This window comes from Styela clava, chromosome 13 (assembly GCF_964204865.1).
Source record: "Styela clava chromosome 13, kaStyClav1.hap1.2, whole genome shotgun sequence".
NCBI lineage: Eukaryota > Metazoa > Chordata > Ascidiacea > Stolidobranchia > Styelidae > Styela > Styela clava.
In genome coordinates, this window is record NC_135262.1 from 477,673 (window position 1) to 498,813 (window position 21,141).

The window sequence follows — 21,141 nt, forward strand, 5'->3', positions numbered from 1 at the left end:
TATTAGTGTTCTGTGAGACGCGCCAATGCTAATAGAATTAATGAAGAGGCATATGCAGAATTCAGAACCTTTGTCTTAGAGCGAGATTATTCTGGCAGATCATGCTTCATTAGTTCCAAGTATGGAATAGATTTTCTCATAAAGTTGTTTAGGAACAGATGGGATTGCAATTTTAGTGTTTTGTCAATGCAAGCGTGACTGACAGCATTAGAAACCCAGGTACCATGGAGATCGCAATTTTAGTTCAGAGTTATGTAAATATAAAATAGACTTATGTTCATCCATCGTCGGTGTGAAACAAGGTCTTTCGCGGTATATTGAGTTCGGATATTTCGGCAAATTTAGCGGGTTTCCGATGGGTTTGGAAAATAAGGCTGCTATCAAACCTGTCCACGAACTAAGGTCATATACAAAATATATAGTTGAGAGATGGTATAATAAACGAAGTCATAGTGTCTAGAACGGTGGTTCTCAACATTTTTCTTTCGTGACCCCCTTTTGATTGCAAAAAAAATTTTTGTGACATATTAACTTATTCGTGCAAGAGAAAAACTACAGAAAAACAAAATAGAATTTTTTCCACGAAGACACTCTCTCTCTCTTTAATAAATACATTCATTGCTACGACAATCAACGTTTAAATAAGTTACCAGGCAATAACTACTCTAGTAAATTTCAGATGATTTGCTATGGTGCTTTTGAATTTTGTTGTTGGGGGATTTCGGAAAATGTCACTGTCATAATGGAACTTGTATTGATGTATTGTTTTGCATTTACAGATATTATATAATTATTGTCTAATGTTAATAAACTGTGATATTGGATATAACAAATGATTCTATCGACTTATAAGTGATTACGTCATCAACTACTGACGTCATACCTACAACATGACGGATATGGAAATAATTAAACAGGTATGTTCGTGGGTTTATGTGACTGTAGACAATTTTTCTTTTCAAATTGACCTGGTTACCGGGAGATTATAATCTCTTTCCTTTCTGGTAGCGCATATTTGTCTCGAAAGAAGACAGCTTAGTCACATGGGGAACCACGCCCTCTCGCCCAGTCACAAATCCACTAAATGGATGTCCACTAAATGCCGACGAGGAGTCTAGTATGACTCTCGCACATAATTACTCATACTGGATTTAAACTTGATAACTAACCCACGAAGTTATCAAGGTTCGTGTTCCTAAGGTTTAGTGCGACACCCCTAACCTAAATAAAGATATTACTGACTTGCCAATCGCTACAGTAATATGTCTGCTATTTTTAGGCAGACAAACTCATAAGTTCAATGATTTTCGCGCCAATTTTATAAATAAGATTATTGTTGCTATCATTCATTGTTGTCTAGTGAAATTATTATGAGAAAGGCGCTCAACTTTCGCGCGCCATTTATCATTTTTTTTTTAAGATATTCGATTTGGATTATCAGCCCACCAGTTCCAAGCATAGCCCCCCCCCCCTCTTTTGATCTACTTTTCAGTTACATATCCAACGCCACCAAGACTACTATACCACCGACCCACAGTTACATGCTCAGATTGATTTCTTGGCCTCAGATTGACTGAATCTCATAGCATAGTTTGTTGAATACAACCAGCGTTATATTTATCGTTTCGTATTTATCGAGTGGTATGTTAATGTAGCTTACGTAGTGAAAACCCGAGAAAAAAAGAGAACCCGGTTTCACAATTTTAATTCCCATTACTGGCCATGGAATATATTTCGAATCTCTTACAACAGGGTGGGCAATTACTTTGTGTAGTGGGACAAGTACGGATAATAGACTTGGTTACTGGGCCCTTGAAATTCAATGTAAATAAAGAACAGTTTATTTAAAAATAACAGCTACTGGCACAAAGATAAATGGGACTGATGTAGCCGACGATTTGGTATTTTCATCGATATTTCAACGGAAATTTATACTCATACAATACAAATATATTTCAGCAGACACAAGTGGGCCGGATGAAACACTAGACCGGATCGCGAATAATTTGCATTAGGCATTTTTGAAGGGCCTAAATCATGGGTGGGCAACATACGGCCCGCGACAAGATTTTGACCGGCCCGCTGACTGTATCCAACCGCACTCTGTAATGTGGTTCGACGCATCATTCTTGAAAGTTGCCGATAGCTCTGTATTCTCACCACACAGTCAGTGCGAGCTGGTGAAATAAACAATTGCGTTAGTGACCAAACAATAGATTTTAGAAATCAGATTTTATATTAAGTTTTATTAACCATGGAATATCCCAAGAAAGGTAAAGTTGAACTATGTATGTCTGAAGAAGTCTGACCTTGGTCAAAACGAAACGTTACAGAAATATATTTGTGTTAGTGTGCAGCAAGACTCTTGAATCACTTTTGACAGAGAGTGTCGAGCATTTAACAAAGATTTGATACCGATATATTTTTTGTAATATTCCGGCCCGCCGTGGACTTCATTTTCCCACATCTGGCCCGCCGACTACAAAAGTTGCCCGCCCCTGGCCCAGATAGTTATGTCTAAAGTTGGTTATATACCGCACCAATTATAATGTCGCACACTCTGTCTTATATTTACTGAAAAGATTTGTTTTCCAGGGTTCCCGAGTATGGCTGGTGACCGGGGAAACCCCTGATGATTGGATTCCTGCCACGGTCGAACAAAATGATTCCGTGGAAGTTCTTATCAAGACTGATTATGGAGAGGTACGTATTGTGCTCAGAGCTTATTCATAATCTTTTGTACGAAATTCCCGCAAAAAAACACCCCCGCGACCGCTTATAATAAAGAAAACTAGTAATTATCCAATTAGGGTTAGAATGCAGATTGCGCTGGAAATTAAAATTTTCAAATTATTCCTAACCCGATTGGAAAATTACTCATTTCTCATTTTAAAACGTGACGGGCCTGCTTATCTCAATTGTCATATTTTTTGCATTAGTGGCGGGGGCATTGCACAAAAGAAATCTTCTTATTTGGCTTTAGTAGTATGACATGTCGATGGCTTTAACCCAAACCCGGAAAAACTGTTTAGAGAAAATGTGGAGAACTTATCTTTTTAAATCTTAAAATCTATCAAACTATGATTAAGAGCCAGCTTGTAGATCTCCCATTTCCTTCGTGATAATTTTAGATAAATTTTTAATTTTGGGGAAGGGAAGCGGTTGGGAAACGTTAGCCAAGCTAGTTATTTCGGTCCCGGTTGGTAATGGAAAGAGATATCATATATTTTTATATTATTAAGTATTAACGTCTTCCCTCTCCCCGGGATAAATATGATAAATATATACAATTCTGAAGATAAATAAACCGTCTATCGTAAGTTCCGACCTTGGTTAATAAGTAAATTAGAAGCCAGAGGTTTCCGAAATGATTAAACCGACTCAACGGCGTATCTCGGCGTATTAATACGAAAAATGGTGATATTCAATATGACGAAACAAACCACAAATATGCTAATCCAAGTATTGTTTTGTAATAAACATTTTAGGCATCGATTTCACGGTATTGTGTGATAATAATTGACAGTGGCGCCGCGTTAATGGCAGTATGTGTATCGGCGATATGTATGATATATGAACTAAATTATAAAAGCATTCGGCTTCTCTCACAAGTGATACAAAACTTTGCGAGACGTCCTATTGTGTAGTCTGTAGTGGTTCTTTTAAACTTCACGATCTACGACCTCCATTCAATGACTCTCAAAACTTGTACCCCTGCTATTCGATCATAATAAAAAAAATGTGTCTGATGCTTTTTCAGTTCAATACTTAATACAGTGCTCGGCAAAGTCTTTTAAGAAAGGCCCGAATAGTAAGATGGAAAACATTCCAACCAGGGCCTAATAATTTCGTTGGAAATTTTAAATTCAACCACGTAATAAACAGGTTAAGAGACATTTGATTTGTTGTAATGTAAACGTAATGTATGATCGTTTGATATGAACAAAAACCACTTGGCAAAAAATTATAAGTGATTTTGGATTTATAGCACTTTTTTTGTATATCACTGCCATATTTAAATTTTCTTTGTGGCCCGCCAGAAGATGCTCGGCGATCCACGATTCCGCCACCGTCTTATTAATACAAAAGGTAGCACGCCCCAAGCGCGCCTATATCATGCACGTATGGCTAGTCATAGCTATCACATATCTTCTGAACTTCTTACATATCCGTGACTGCTTATACATAGCCATAGCAAGGTGTGAAACTACATAGCAATGAAGTTTAACGCTCTGAACTGGCGTTTTTCTCCAAATTATGCTCGTCTAAAAAACCAAGCAATCACATATTTTCGACTTAATATTACAGCAAATATGTTTGACCGGCCCTTCCAAAATCATAGATATTTACGCACGAAGCTTGTCTAAACCTTGTTTAAAGAAGTGAATGCACATTTTGAAAGAAGTTCGAACGAACTTTCAACACATAAAGTGCGCAATATTTTCGGCTTAAAGTTTTAGCAAATGGTTTTGACCGCAAATATGTTAATGCTGATTCAGCCATAACACATCGTTGTAATACGATACGATAAGTAGTGAGGATCACATTACACGGAGTATCGGTTTACTAGAACCGATTTGCGATCACGAATCAAGACTTTGAAGAATCCAAATGGCGGTGGTATTCTGTTATTGCCCCACAACTAATTTCTGGTACGTTCGCTGTAGGCTCGGCGGTGTGGCGCATCGCGCTAAGCGTTAAGAATACGCTTGCCACGGCATCTATGATTGCCCTGCGTGGATTCGGAGGTTCGAGTCCCATGCGGGCATAATTATGTGCAATGGGATTAATAAACTCCTCGACACCGTAGGATGGTTCACCTGACCGCTGGTCGGTTACTGCTTCTTCCGCCATCAAGTTCATGCATCTGAAAACAAATGACTGGATAAATAATTCTGTACCCGACAAGGGCTGGTAATAGGACGAGGGGCCGTGGTTTACCATATGGTTAAGCCGCATTGTCGGCTTTCCTTTCCCCGGAATAACTATATATATCCTATCCTATCCCTACGATAAGTTAGTCGAACTTAAACAGGGAAAGGTACTTACATAATCTATAAAAGCCGGGGCAATAACCTAACTTATATTAAAGCTAAATATCAACGGAATCAAAGAAAACGAATGGCAGAAACAGTCTGGGAATCATGATTTGAAGATTTTGGGTTCAAACCCTTTATATCTGACTCGAACATGTAGGTTTACTATGGTTGGTATCTTTCTCAGGACCAGCAGAAAAACTTCAGTAAACTCCTACCCTTGCTTCACTGATTATTATTCAATTTTTTCTCCAGACTCATCGCATGTGGTGCTCAGAAGTTGACTCAACGATGGTTCGACCAATGAATGGTTTATCAGCCGAGGGACTGGACGACATGGCTAAATTGTCTGAACTAAACCAGGCCTCCATCTTGTGCAACTTGAACGTCAGATATCAGAAGAATACTATATATGTGAGTATATGTTTCTTTTTCACGATAAGAACGGCCTCAAAAACCTGACAGCCGACATTTGCTCCGAGCTTGGCGCTTCGTTCTGGGGTGTTGAAAACACCCCAGCCATTGTACTGAGAATACCCTCACGAGTTTACAGTTTTGAATGAGATGGAGATGGATCAAGTGAGAGCGGATTGTTTGGGGTTTGCTGTTTCCCACCTTCGGCAAGTCCACCATACAAGTCCGTTCACCTTGAACGTTTCACCAGTGACCTAATTCTGGACTAGTAACATGTCAAAAGGATTGGTTCGCCATATTGTTTGAGCCACCTACCCCTCAAACCCATCCATATGGGAATGGGAGTCGATGGGACTTTCAACTGGTTCGCTATTTCCATTCTGTATATATAACCTCACAGATGAGAGAATATGGTTCGCCACATGAATAAGTCGTCTCCTCCGCCGTCCACTCCAGGAACACTGCGTGAGGAACATTTAATATACCCGCTGGTCGAGATATCGTGATTCACCATATAATTAAATCGCCTTGTTCACATTTACCAGGTTACTGAACCCCATACCCCAAAACTAAGGTTCGTCATATGTTTATCAGCCTTTTAAACCACCTTCTAGCCTAGATAAACAGAATAATTCCACTGAAAACCTCGTTTTAACATTACTAGACATACATCGGTTCCATCCTCATCTCAGTGAACCCCTACAAGAAGATCGAAGGCCTCTACGATTCAGATAAATTAGCGTTGTACCGAGACAAGGACCTTGGGGAACACCCTCCCCATGTCTATGCTATTGCTAATGAAACTTACTCCTGCATGTGGAAAAGAGAGGAAAACCAATGCGTGCTAATCAGGTAGGTGAATTCAAACTTCTGGGAATTCGCTTTTCATGCTAAGCCTTTGATTACCCGTTGTGGGTTTGTAAGTTTGAATCATGTGAGAATAATTATGTGAAGAGGATTGCTCGACTCCTTGCCATTGCAGAGTGGTTCATGTATAGTAATTCTTGGTCAGCTTCTTCCATTCTCCAAGTGCATGTATTTGTAATGAATAAGGGGTTAGCAATTTCTATACTCGACATGGAGCCCATGGGTTGCTTAAAATACAAAAATTTTCCCAGTTTGGCATAGTCCACCCATACCTTGGTTGAGGTGGGGGTTATAAGATGAAAGAACCCAAGATTGGGTACTCCTGAAGTATGCGCACCAAGATGTCGCATAACCTGAACCCTAACCTGGTACACAACCTGAGTGCAGGTTGTGCGCCATCTTGGTGCGCATACTTCAGGAGGTCCCAAGATTGTTTTTATTTTGTCATGCAAACATATTCCAGTTCAATAATCTTTTAAACATTGGCACACAGGATTGGAATGTTAACATTTTTAATACTCAAATACCGTTTATATTTCCAGTGGGGAAAGTGGTGCCGGGAAGACTGAAGCAACAAAGCTGATGCTGAGATTTCTGTCGGATGCGAGTCGAATAAAAGCCCATAAAACAGAGTAAGTTGTCTGATTTCAAATCAAAATAAGGAACAAAATGGTTTTGAAGATTGAGATGAGTCTCTGTTGCCTCTGATTGAGTGTGCACAACTTTGTCATAAAATGAGTGCTTTTTGACCTTTGAGTGAGTGTGCATGATCCTGCTCAGCGATGAGTCTCTTTTCTATGATTGAGACTGCGTCAGTCTGCATGGCCTTGCTTTGTGCAAATTCTTTTCAGCAGCGCTAGGCATTTCAGTGGTAAGGTGACTCTTTTTTACTTCTCAATAAGTACACATAATGCAACGGCATAAGTCTGTATAGTTGTAAGCAGCTCTTGCCATTCCATTGGTCTCAATGATTTTTATTTACTTCTGAATGAGTGCACACAACTCTTGGCATTTCAGTGGTATCTCATAACTAACTTCACCAAGGGATGAGTCTATTTTACTTCTGAGTGAGTGTTTTGAGAAAAGTCTGAAATGCTGTGGGATTGTGCTGTAGCCTGTAGTAGGAAAATTCTGGTTCTAATAGCCCTTGAAGTGCAGCTCGACTAAAGCCATGTTCAGAGGAATTAAACATCACCTAAATCTAACAATATTTCCTTTCTCCAGATCACAAGACAATGGTCGAAACACATCGATCGAGAAGTCAATTTTAGAGAGCGGACCATTATTGGAAGCATTTGGGAATGCAAAAACTGTCTACAACAATAATTCGAGTCGATTTGGAAAGTTTATTCAACTTTTATTCGCTCAAAATGGAGGAATCCAAGGAGGAAGAATCACTGACTGTATCCTTTGTATTAAACATATATTATAGTTTAGTTGGTTGGAACATTGTACTTAGCTGTGCTGGTATCTCAAGTTAAATACCTTGGATTGTAACCCTCGGTTCATGTAATTGTTTCTAGAGTCAGGTCATCATGTTCTTGCTCTTGGAGCAATGAACCTATTATCTATTAGCCTCTCATCTGGTATATTGACCAGGGCGGACATATCCTATACCAGTGGTTCGCCATATGGATAAGCCGTCTTATCGGCTTTCCTCTGCCCGGGATAAATATGTAAATCCTATCCTATCCAGTGGTGGGCAAATTACGGCCCACGTCCCAGACCCGGTCCATTGAAGTGTTTAATCTGGTTCACTTGTGTTTGCTGAATATATGACTATAGTTTTTATGGATATAAATCGCCGTTGAAAATAAGGTCATAACAACCCCGATTGTTACATTGTGCTTCTTAATATTAATATATAAACGTTAGCATAGCCGTGTGACTAGCTATTGTGATTAAACTTTTTTATTCATAGTTTTCCATATTGAGTTTAGGGTCTCATGCCCAGTAACCAGTAAGTCTATTATCTGTAACTGGCCCACTCAGGAAAGTAATTGCCCACCCCCTTTAGTTTTAGGGGGGAACATTATCAACAAATTTTTGGAACTGCCATGAGCTCCCCTGTTTTGGTCGTTGTTGCCAATATGGTTATGGAAGACGTAGAAGAAAGGGCATTGACATCCTTTCCTAACAGCCGAAGAATTCGGGAAAGATATGTTGACGATACCTTCAACATCATCAAAGAGGAATTCTGAGACGCGGTTCATACGTGGAGGCAACCATGCACTATTTAATCTGAGATATGTTATCACATACATTCCAAGCCTAACTATTGCTGGTGCCTCTTATTATATCATTTTTGTAATTATAATATATTTACAATACTAATTATATAATTAAATTTGAATCAATCGTTTTCCTTAATTAACTTCAATTTCTACTGGAATATAAAGATCTTCTTGAAAAGGTGAGTTTCTTACTTTGCTTGAACACTGAGATGGCACTGCCTAGGTTGGGAAATCAAATCACTATTTATCAAAGACTCGACTCAGCTATCCTCTATTGAGACTTAGCTCATGATTGACTCACTCCACACTTGGACTAGAATCTCATGATGTGTGATACGCTTTGTACGGCTTTCTATGTTTTAAGCTTGATGTATGTTGGGAGCAAACCCATATTCACCACCACCAACCCAAGTGGTCACTGGTCTAGGGTCTTATTTAGAGAAAGTCGCCAAGCACCCCCCTCCCCCCCTCAAAAAAAACTATAATAAAATAGTAATGATATAGATGTTGGCGCTTACCTAGAGTCTTATTCCTGGAAAGTATACCCCCAGAGTGTTTTCAGAAAGCTTTCAATACTTCTGGGTATAGTCGCTTCTTGAATAATTAATAGATGCTTGCATGTAGCCTTGTTCAAGCTCAAAAGAAACTAACAATTCATTTTATTATCTTTCTAGCATCGCGTTGTTCGACAGAATCCTGGTGAAAGGAATTATCATATTTTCTATCAACTTTTATCTGGGCTGGAGCAAGAAACTAAAGGTGAGAGATTGACTTTCTCTGTTTTCAATAGTTAACTAATGAATGGATTTTGGCCTAAAGATTGAGCCATCTATATCAACTACCTTTTCCAACATACCTACATACAAACATAATCAAACAATGACTCTTAAATTCTCAGATTCTTTATTCCTGACGAACCCCAAAGACTTTTGCTACTTGAACACAACCGGCTGCATCTCTGATCCTACATTGAACGATGCCGGTGATTGGGAATCACTTGTGGTGAGTGTTAGGAACATGCCTGCCATTGTGCCTCTGATGATGATTCTAATTCCTTTTTAATCTGTCATATAACCATATATTGCGTACTAAATATGCTAGTACTACGCCCCTCAGCTTACTTAAAAGTACCTTTCCATTTCTAACGAAGAATGTACAACCTTGGTTTGTGCTGAATTATTGTTGCTAGTTACCTAGGATTATCTCCCCTGAGGAAGAGACTTGTAATTTATATCAAACTCATGAAATAGCTCAACAATTGGAATAATGTGTGTAATTAGAAACATACCTTATTGTCTTCGTTTTGAATCATTAGTATATCAGTAGAGTGTGGTTACCATGAGACTTGAAACAGTTTTACTTTAACTTGTCAGGGAAACTTAACTGTAAAGCATTTTTATTTTTATTTTCGTATGAATTAACCTTATTTGCATTTTCCACAGAATGCTCTCAAAGTGATTGGTTTCAAGCAAGGGCAATGCATAGACATGCAGAATGTGTTGGCTGGCATCCTTAACCTGGGAAATGTTAAATTCATGAATGCTGGAGGAGCTCAAGTCACTGATCTAGATGGTGAGTATACGTTTTGTTTTTATAATTTTTTATAGAATTTGCTGAAAGTAAGGTCTTATGCACTCACTCGCAGTTAAGGAGACTTGTCTCTGAGAAAAGGCGAGATTCAGTGAGCGACCACCATAATACTGTAATGCCGATATCTATTAAAACTATACATATTTAATGGTAGTGCATTAAGTGAACTTACTCAAAAGTGAAGAGTTGAAGCCAACCGGGTGAAATACTGTCAACACCACAGACCTGTTTGTGGGAGATGTCAGGTTAAGGTTTGGGGGCTGCTATGGCCTGGTAGTTGAAGCAATGGATATAACTATGTTGGCATCCCAGGTTAAAAAGATTTCCCATGCGCACTGCCTTACCCAAGCTTCAATAAATTAAGTAGGCAACGGCGGATGTAAATCGGTTTTCACAAATATAATAGTTCATGACATAACAATGACTGGCTGAGTGCTATTTGTTTTAGCATTGAGTTCAAGCCCATCACATAATTGCTTGAACGAAAATTGATAGGTAAACATCCTCTATTTATTTATATTATTGATAAACTTAACTGTTTACTATCTCAATTACTCAGACTTAACTGTACGAGAGTGGGAGCCCATATTTAGCAATTTGTTTGAGACCAAGATCTTTAACTTGCCAACAAAATTCTTACTTTTATTTGTTTTTCTTCATTCCCTATACAGCTGTCGATAAGGCATCCCAGTTACTCGGGCTCGAAAGTGAGCGTTTGGAATCGGTTTTGAAAGAAAGAACAATGAAACTGAGAGGAGAAAACATCACATCACCACAGAGTGTTGACCAGGTATGTTTCCTTGCGTAGTAGATTCGGACTTTGCAAGTCTAATCTCAGTTTGCTAGTTTTAATCAAATGTTTAAATACTTCTCTCCATATTGAAGTTGCATTCTAATGAGAAGAAATTTATTTAACAAAATTGATGGAGTTACGGTACCTTTATTAACAAAATTAGGTATTTAGAAATGCTATAATAGGAATTTCATTTATCCCGGGGAGAGGAATGAGGTAAGCTGATCTAATTACCCAGCCTCAAATATGGGGAAAGGTTACCAATACTCACTTGTCGTTCATGGCTTGCTCTGCAAACAAATACAAGTAGTGAATGAATACTGGTTACCTACTCCACATCTGATATGCACTGGCCATATTATGGTTGTGCCATTTTGTCAGCTTTCATTTTTATCGGGATCAATATGAAACTCCTATTCTAAACATGTCAGTATATTTGCTTCAATTAACATTGTTTTCTAATTTATCTCTCCAGGCCTGCGACTCTCGGGATTCCATCTCCATGGCTTTGTATTCCCAACTCTTTCGTTGGATGATTTCAAAGATCAACCACAAAATAAAAGGACCGGATGATTTTCATTTCATCGGGATTCTGGATATTTTCGGATTCGAGAATTTTGAGGTGAATTCTGCAAAATTTAAATCCAATCTGTAATGGGGGAAAGTACTGTTAGAAGAGTGTATTATTTTTTTAGATTTAAAAATTTAGAGTTTGTTGTATGCTTGGTCATATTATTAACTTTCTTTTTTTTTGGGATAAATTTTTTTTATTAACATTAAGATTTCTATTCTATGCCATCCACAATGGAATTAGGTGTAATATGTGAGAGAAAACAATTTTTTAGACATTTAAGCAAGAGTTAGGGGACTTGTCTTTTTCATGATAAAACACTTGGAACTTCTTTGCTCGAAAATTTAAAAAATTGAATTTTGAATGGTGTATTGTAAAATTTAGAGCGAAGCTCTAATGGGAGAAAAAGCACTGTTAGAAAAGTCACCAACGACTATTGAGCTGTATTGATTTTTAGATTTAAAAATTTAGAGTTGAGTAATGAAAAATAAATAAATAAAAGTTTTTTAATTAGGGTTCCGGACCCTCAAATAAAGTGTTTAATATGGCATTTCATATGAACAAAGTACATACTGTACGGTTAGCCACTGCTAAGTAAAAATCCCTATACTACCTACTCCAGTGGTTCCCAAACTTTTATAAACTGCAGCCCATTTTTAGAATTTGTCAACTCTTGCGCGCCATCCCAAAAATAACTAGTTAACAATAAGCTACATATAACAGAAGTTATGTTTTATCTAAAGAACTCATTGAAAGAAAATATGTAGATGGAACGTAAATATTCAAAAATAAAGAAATGTAAATATCCAAAATAAGGCGGGCAGATCAAATCTAACAAATATTTTTTATTTTCAATTGACTTCACGCCCCCTCAAAAAATTGTTGACGCCCCCCCCTATGAGGCACCCCACTGCTTGGGAACCACTGGTCTAGTCGATATATTATACCCTGGATGAGGTGCTGGGCATGGGATTCAAGCTCGAAATGTGTAACTTTCAATGCCGACATAGTCACGCTCCTTTTTTCATATGGTATGTCATATTTGACTTGACTGCTTTTATTACAGACAAACAGATTTGAACAATTTTGCATAAATTTTGCAAATGAAAAACTTCAGGAATTTTTCAATCGACATATTTTCAGTCTGGAGCAATTAGAATACAGAAGGTAATGTTCCTTTTCAATAAATCTTGAAATTGAAAAGTTTGGATGGGAATATTTCCATCATGCCACTGATTACCGGTACAAAGTTACCAGTTGTGGTATTTATATGAGATGTCCATAAAGTCTTGAATTATTTTAAAAATTGTATAGGTAATTTATCGATACCATATATTGTTTTGACCCTCACAGATGTATTAAATGAAGTAAAAAATTTTAAACAATTACTGAATAAAAAACAACAAACCTGGTTAAGATTTATTGAGAACTTACTTCATAACAAAATTTAAATTGTAAAGTGACTTTATGGACACCCTATATTTATATAACCCAGCTGCCTCTTCGTGTTAGACAAGGGAATAGTCAACCAGTCAATTGTTTCAAATATATGGACTTGGAAAACAAATTGAGTTCGCTAAGTGGTCTAAGAATCTATTAAAGAAGGCTAAAACCCAAGTTTTACTTTCAAAATTTGATTTTCTTAAAATCAGAGTTGAATTTTCTACAAAGGGAGGCCGTCGTCGGAGTTGAAATTGATTGTAACTTTGCCCTACTTCACAACCCTAGTTTTGTGTTCCCATGTTAGACATGGAAAGATACCCCTTTTAACAGCTTTCCGCAAGAAAAAAATCTTAACTTCCATTTTTATCACAGAGAGGAGGTCGAGTGGTGTGATATAGAATGGACTGATAACAGCGAATGTCTAGATCTGATTGAAAAGAACATGGGAGTCTTATCACTGATAAATGAGGAAAGCAGATTTCCCAAAGGAACTGATAATTCATTGCTGAATAAAATGCATGGACAACATCAGGTGAGAGGGAACACTGAATTTAAGCGGGTTGTAAATTGGAATTTCTATGATATGTTTCATGCATTTAAGATTAATTCCAATCCAATTTCTCTTAACAATAAGGTAAAGAGCTATTTACAAAATGAAAATCATAGTTTACTATATTCGCGGTCAACGGTGTGGCGCACGCGTTAGGAATACGCTCACCACCGCACTTCTAATTGCCTTGTGTGACTGTGTTATCGACTTTTGTCTCCCCGGGATAAATATGTAAATATATAGTATTCCCTTGTGACATCAACTTTCTATCCACTAGGCCCCATTCATCTAAACTCTTTTTGCTTTCATTCACTCCATTCCCTAATTTATCGCATTTGCCATTTGTAATATTAAAAAAATCAATGGAAGAAGTCAAAAAATAAATAGATTGCAGTCAATTTATTTTATATTAATGCAGTCATTACAAATGATGCCTAATGAATGCATTTGCTTGTGGCAACCATAGCTCCCGCAGAATCTCTGTTACTCGCTGAGGTGACTGCGGGCCCAGTTTGAGAAACCTGATCTAAACAATGCTTTTCTTCATTCCAGAACAATTCCTACTACCTGAAACCTAAAGTATCTGGTCAGCAGTATGGAATCAAACATTATGCAGGAGAGGTGAAAAAGCTATTATTATTATTTTTTTGACCAGTTTTCATTTAAATCAGTATTGCTGTATCAGTAATATATCGTAGTATTAGCAGTATATTATTCGAATAATAAGTAATTAATCAGTAATCTGTAGTTTTGAAGAGCCCCCATTGAAGGTTCAAATACTGTGGGAGCCACTTGCCTTGGTCATTAATTGCCTTCTTATCCCTGTATCTGAGCTGTAATTAGCATCTGCTAATTGCTCAGAAGGCAGTGTCGGGACACAGTACTCAGTTATGGGTTTTGTTTTACAGTTCGGTTAATCTCTTCCCAGGATAAGTATGAAAAACCTTTTTTTTTCTTTTTGGTAGAATTATGCTACTGGGTAGCGCTCAGTTAAATCTTATGTTCACTATGTATTCAGGTATATTACACAATCACTGGATTCCTTGAGAAGAACAGAGACACATTCAGAGATGATCTTCTGACCTTACTGAAAGATTCTAGGTACGAAAAGAAAGTTTGAGACCCTCTGAGTTATGATCATTAAATTTATTACAGGAAATGGCATTCAAGCAAGGTGATATCGACTTCATGATAAAAAAATTTAGTAACTTCTCTATAAATTTTTGACTCAAGTAAAATTTGAATGCTTTGAATTATTTCCTATTGTATTTTTGTCGACTTGTCAACCACCAAAAACCTTGGAAAACCAGCATCAACCTTGAAAGTTACTTTCAAATCTAAGAATTAGATCTAATTTTTTCTTTACTTTTCTCAGCAACGATCTCATTTATGACTTGTTTGAGAAAGTTAGAGGAAACAATGAAGCAGCTGGAAAAGGGAGAAACAAAAAAGCAACAACTATGAGTGGACAATTTAAGGTGAGAATGAAATTATTGTTGCATATTATGCACTTGCAATCGGTCCTAATTGTCAAATTAAGTCCAGTAATCAATCCCTTTTATGGGATGGGTATGTTTACGTACTTGCGAACACCTTTATTATAACTGAATGAGTTTTTTACTCACTTTTTAAACAAAACTATCTGAAATCAGAATAGTGATACGAACATTTATACAAGAAGGCATCAAAGCCTTAAAATCATTTGTCAAGAACCATCTATCTCATTACTTCTAAAGTCAGTGCGTGACCTTACTTCAGAGACATTCTCTCTAAACAACTCAAATCTCTTTTTTTATTTCAGCAATCTCTTCACTCCTTGATGGAAAGACTTTCATCTGCGAATCCATTCTTTGTCCGATGTATTAAACCAAACATGGAGAAGGTGGGTGAAAAATATAAAGTATTAACAATCGATGTTTTCATAAGCCAGTGGTTTTTAAACCTTTATAATATGTGGCCCATTCCAAAGTCTTTTGCGACCCCCTGCCTATCTATAAAAATCTAATTACTTATCGATTTTAAGATCGGTAAGTATGTTGATAGGTATTTGTCTGTTTGTTTGTTTGTTTGTCTGTTAGATACTTGCGATATCTCACGAAAGCGAGGTTGAATCTGCTCCAAATTTTGCATGTGCATTCATCATAGTTCGGAACAGAAGCCTATTGACTTTCGATGAATTATGTCGTATAATTAGCGAGTTCCTAATTAATTAGTGATGGGACACACGGTGTTACTATGGAGTAAGAGCACTGTTTTGAGGGATCCCCTAACCTCCGATCGATAAGTCTTCGGTCTCCGACCGATATTCTCGTTTTATTCTTAATGGGTTTCCATTCATTAATAATAAAAACCCAGCAAACGAAAACAATATTTGTCACAAACAAATAAAATAACAGCAAATATTAATTAATGTAGTCTCTATAGATGGTACCTGGAGCTCATTGCTCTCTTACGCTCTGTGGCCCTTTTAGGTTTTTTCAAAAATTCTGCTCGAAATAAGGTTCTGTACAAAGAGTCAATTGTAGGTAGAAAACGATACTTTTTGGAAGATCCGAGTGTCATGGTTCACAAGATGATTGGATCGTTTTATCAGCTTTCCCTCCCCCATTTCATATATTCTCTTTTTATTTAACTTTTATTTAACACAAACTTAACCATGTTTCCTACTGCAGGACCCAGACAACTTCGCAGCAGGTGTTGTGTTGAATCAACTAAAATACTCTGGAATGTTGGAAACTGTGAGAGTTCGAAGGGCAGGATTCCCTGTCAGAAGAATTTTCCAGGATTTTGCAGATCGGTAAGCAGTCAACTTCATGTAAAATCCATTCCTTACAAAAACAAAAAGTGGCATAAACAAACAAACTTTAACATTGGGCTTTATGCTGCCAACATTTTTACCTATTTTGAAACTTCGCTTTCCATTCGGTATGAGTATTAATTTTTTTTCCATTTGTTTTTCAATAATTAGTGGAGCTAGTTTGTACAGTGATACCTCGGTATTCAAACGACTCGATACTCAAATAATTTGGTAGTCGTCTAAAAAATTCTAGTAAAAAATGTAAATTTGGTGCTCGAACACCCAAGCGAGACGTTGAGTGAGATGGATACAAAGGCCAAAACGTGGGTGTGCAATCTTTCACAGTAGATTACTGGTACGACAGGGAATGCAATTTTCTCGACTAACGCAAGAGTGAAACCGCCAAAAGATGCGAAATTTTTGCACACAAAAAATGAATCACACAGAAATTTGTCCAAATGTACAGTAACTGATACAATATTGTTTCTATTTTTGTCTTTATAACGTACACATTTAAATAATTATTGTTCCTCAGGTCAAGTTTTGTTAATAATTTGCTCAGGGGGCGTAAAGCTAATTAAAATAAAAAATTCGTTAGATTGTATTTTATACGCCTTATTTGTGTTTGAAACTTTTATTTTATTTCATTATTTACGTCCCATCTATGTATTTTCAACTTGTTTTGAAACATACTTTCGCTTTACTATCTGTTTTTTGTAGCTTATTGTTAGCTAGGCATTTTTGAGATGGTGCGCGAGACTTGACAAATTATAAAAGGTCCTAAAAAGTTTGAGAACAATCGTATTAGAAGATGAGTCGAATAATTCATGTTTATATCATAACAATAAAGCAATAAACATTAATGTATTCTTTGTTGTTATTTTTTGTCTTTCTCAGATACTGGATGGTTAAAAACTTCAAAGTTCTTCCAAATAATCCCCAAGATACTTCTAGGGAGGTTCTGGTTGTCATTGACGACACAATGAAACTGTGGAAACTCGGAAAGACAAAGGTAATAACTAATTTGTAATTCAAACAAATACCAAAGATTCAATCGAATATTAGAGACAGGGAAGGTGATAAGATGATATAATCATATGACAAAGCACTGCCTTTTGAATGGTCACATGTCCAGATAGGGAAGTTTTTTGATGAAGGTTTTTGATGTGTGGAATTAAATTAAATTTAAATGCTTTGAACATACTTGAGCTTGAGGTCAGCGCATTGTGTTTACAATTAGGAACACGCTTGCCATTGCACCTCTTATCCTGTCTGGGTTCACAGGTTACTTGTACAAATGTTTGTTTGGAGTGAAATGCATGAAAAAGCACTGTATAGAAAATTTGTAGTAATTAATACTAAACAACTTCACATATTTTAAGGTTTTCATGAAAGAAATTCTCGAACAAAAACTTGAAAAAGTCCGCCTTGAAAAAGTCAATAAAGCTGCCGTCATTGTGCAAGCAACTTTACGAGCTGTTGCTTGTCGGAAACGATTCTTGAAAATGAAGAAACTAATCATTCATGTACAAAGGCATGTGAAGGTATGGACAACGAAAATAATATTTTGTTCCTCATTTTTTGGTGTATTCTCATTAAGTATTGGAAAAAAATGGGCAATTTTCTAGATAACTTTGTTGCTCCAGAGTCGGTAACTATAAAATGAGATGGATTCAATATTCTTGATTCGATTGAAGTATTCTAGAATTGTAAATTATTCTACATTGTCCATCTTTACTTCTGACTCTATGCAGCACAACGGTTATTACGGTATTACCAAACCAGTAACCAGATGAGGTTGAACAGTTGACTTCAATTTATTGTTTTTTTGGGGCCAATACTTTTCAGTTATTCCTTCTTGGTCCTTACTTGATTTGGGGCTAATTTTCAGTGTGTTTAAAGTGATGGTAAGAATGTTAACTCAAATTTATACATTTGTTGGAGTGCCATACTTTTTGGAGACTCCCCTAGAGACTCTACAAAGTTTTGTTTGTAAAAGATCGTGGTGCATGACATATGATTGAGTTGTTCTATCAGTGTTATTTTCGACAAGTCGAAACCTAATAAATTGTCAAAGTCGATGATTCCAAATCAACATTGCATCCTTGTCAATGAGGATGTGAAACTAACAGTTTTTCTTGCAACCTGAAGCACAATTTATCTTTTCAGGGTTTCATTGCAAGACAAAAGTTCAGGCGGACCATGCGAGCAGTTGTCATGCTTCAACGTATAGAGAGGGGAAGAAAGGCTAGGACTCTCTTTCGCCAACTACTGGCTGAAAAACGAGAAAGAGAAAGAATTCGTCTCGCTGCTACAATCGTACTTCAGAAATATACAAGAGGGCTCTTACAAAGAAGAAAATACAAGGTTTGTATCTCAATTCTTCTGTAAGGGGTCAGAATTATGAAGTCAAAAAATTTCCATTTCGTGTCCTTTAAAATATTAAACTTCTGGCCATAGGTTCAAAAAAATTTTTTACGCTGACTACCATATCCAGATTGAAGATAATTTTGATTCCAGCTTCAGACTAACAAAACCAAATTTTGAAATTGAAAACTTTGGCTGTTAAAAATTCTTTGTCAACTTATGAGTACCCCTCAAATTTTGAGTTAAAATTACAACTATCGTTTTGAAACCTAACTCCCTGGTGACAAATGAGGAATTTTTGTACAAATTTGCTTAAAGCAAGATCCCATGCCCTTCAAATAAAAAGAAAATGGCTTTTTCCTCCATTCTGATCAAATTCAATCGGATGTAGTAAAAAAAATGAGAGTGAAAACAATTATCCAGGCTAATATATTCACTTTCATTCAGGTAATCTTGGAGAAGCATCGTCAACTTATTGCACTCAAAGAGCAAATGGAGAGAGAAAAGAGAGAGAGAATAGAAAGAGAGAAGAGAGAAAAAGAAGAAAGAGAAAGAAGAGAACAGGAAGAGGTAAATTGATAATATAGAAGCATGAGTTCGAATCCCATCTTGTCTGGTTGAAATTAAAAAAATGAATTTGTCTGGTCTTAAACTGACTTGGGGTTTAGAAAGTAGTAGTTGCTAAAATACAAAAGAACTTTTTAATAAAAAAAAAATTTTTACCCTTTTCTCATTATGTAAAGTATACGATACCATGATAGGAATGGAATCCTAGTAGTGATATTTTTCTGCATCCAGGTCCAAATAAATCAAATACTCTAATACAGTGCTCCTCTCCTGCTCTTCAATAATACAAAAATTTTGTTTTTGATTGGTTACTGTTTCATATACACCACCACTTATACTTCAAAGAAAAAGCCCGTCAATATCAGACAACATTGGAGGGGCTACTATTTCCTGCAATAACTGGGATCTTTATGGTTCGGCATTGCCTCCCCAATTTATTACATCCTGGGTGAAATAGGAGCATGGAATTCGAACCCAAGATGGGTAATCTGTGATACTAACACCGATAAGTCTAGCGCTTTAACCGCTAGGCCATGGCGCTGTCCCAACACCTACCTTTCACTTTCTCCTATGAGACACAACTTATATATAAATCTGCTTTTTATTCAAACAGGTTCGAATTGCCAGAGAAAAAGAACTAGAAGAAGTGGAAAGACAGAGAAGAGAGGTAAGAGTGACTCATGGGATTTTTAATATATGATTACTGTTGAAATTTTATTAATAATAGCTTGAGAATGCAAATTTCGTATTAAGAAAACCAAACAAAACAACAATGATAAATGATAAATAAATAGGTTTGATATATCATGTCTAGCATGGATTTGATTGCTAGACTCCTCAGTGTCAGTGCCACTGGCCGGTTATGTTTCCATGAACAGCTAGCCATACATTTGTTTATGTCTTGGCCATCTTTTCCTTTCCTCCCAAGATAAATATGAACATCTCATCCTATACTAATAAGTCCTGTTTTTGACATGTTGTCCTGCGTCCCACCTGGTAGACCCAGTAATATTCATACTAAATTGTTTTTATTCTAATGCAAACAGCCCATTTATCACTGATTTACGAGTCATTTCACCAGTATGCCATAATTATAAATACATCAATTTAACATCTAACGTTAGTTGTACTGCCGTTCAATTATTCGAATTCCTGAAAACTTTCTCCATCTCACCGTGGATTAAGCATTGAATTTATGAAGCATAGGTCATGGGTTTGAATCCCACTGGTGACAAATGGAGAATTACATCTCAGAAATATTATTTTGCGAGTTTAACAAATTTTCAGGAAGAAGAAAAATCAGCAAAGCAACAAAAACTAGATCTGGAAGCTGTTAGTAGAAAATTACTCACTGAAACACAAATCGAGATTGTCCCCACTCAGCCCCAAATTTTACCCCTACCCCCATCTTTGGATGAAGATGCGTTAAGTCCTAGTGAGGATGACTTCATGACCTCCCCAGGGATTGAAAATTTATCTGGGAAATCCCCTAATTTCAATGACGAACCGTTCCCGTTTTACGAGGAAGACTCGACAAGTTTTATAGAAAACCGACCAAAGGCAAGCTTGAGAGAAGTAATTAGAAGTTTGTGGATTGGATGTAATCAGCATGAAAAATTAACAAAAGAGGGGAGGGGTATTCCCCTGTAGATTAAATACTAATTTGCATGGCGGTGACGAATCAAAACAAAAAATTAACAAAATAGAGGAGGGGTATTCCCCAGTAGATTAAATACTAATTTGCATGGCGGTGACGAATCAAAACAAAAAATTAACAAAATAGAGGAGGGGTATTACCCAGTAGATTAAATACTAATTTGCATGGCGGTGACGAATCAAAACAAAAAATTAACAAAATAGAGGAGGGGTATTACCCAGTAGATTAAATACTAATTTGCATGATGCAGACAAA

At 36.8% G+C, this 21,141-nt stretch overlaps 1 protein-coding gene across 1 annotated transcript in view; it reads left to right on the plus strand.

The window, feature by feature from the left end:
- The first annotated feature begins 777 nt into the window (after positions 1-777).
- The window catches only part of LOC120332175 (unconventional myosin-X-like), a 40,870-nt gene continuing 20,506 nt past the window's right edge, over positions 778-21,141 (plus strand). The window contains exons 1-25 of the mRNA XM_039399373.2: positions 778-917; positions 2,596-2,703; positions 5,292-5,450; positions 6,115-6,302; positions 6,860-6,949; positions 7,542-7,720; positions 8,717-8,730; positions 9,226-9,310; positions 9,450-9,553; positions 9,994-10,123; positions 10,813-10,931; positions 11,410-11,556; positions 12,572-12,672; positions 13,321-13,480; positions 14,051-14,119; positions 14,517-14,599; positions 14,874-14,976; positions 15,300-15,380; positions 16,171-16,295; positions 17,193-17,307; positions 17,678-17,839; positions 18,465-18,662; positions 19,110-19,232; positions 19,843-19,896; positions 20,517-20,804. Coding sequence (XP_039255307.2) covers positions 891-917; positions 2,596-2,703; positions 5,292-5,450; positions 6,115-6,302; positions 6,860-6,949; positions 7,542-7,720; positions 8,717-8,730; positions 9,226-9,310; positions 9,450-9,553; positions 9,994-10,123; positions 10,813-10,931; positions 11,410-11,556; positions 12,572-12,672; positions 13,321-13,480; positions 14,051-14,119; positions 14,517-14,599; positions 14,874-14,976; positions 15,300-15,380; positions 16,171-16,295; positions 17,193-17,307; positions 17,678-17,839; positions 18,465-18,662; positions 19,110-19,232; positions 19,843-19,896; positions 20,517-20,804 — 3,012 coding nt within the window. The 5' untranslated portion in view covers positions 778-890. The remainder of the gene's footprint in view (positions 918-2,595; positions 2,704-5,291; positions 5,451-6,114; positions 6,303-6,859; positions 6,950-7,541; positions 7,721-8,716; positions 8,731-9,225; positions 9,311-9,449; positions 9,554-9,993; positions 10,124-10,812; positions 10,932-11,409; positions 11,557-12,571; positions 12,673-13,320; positions 13,481-14,050; positions 14,120-14,516; positions 14,600-14,873; positions 14,977-15,299; positions 15,381-16,170; positions 16,296-17,192; positions 17,308-17,677; positions 17,840-18,464; positions 18,663-19,109; positions 19,233-19,842; positions 19,897-20,516; positions 20,805-21,141) is intronic.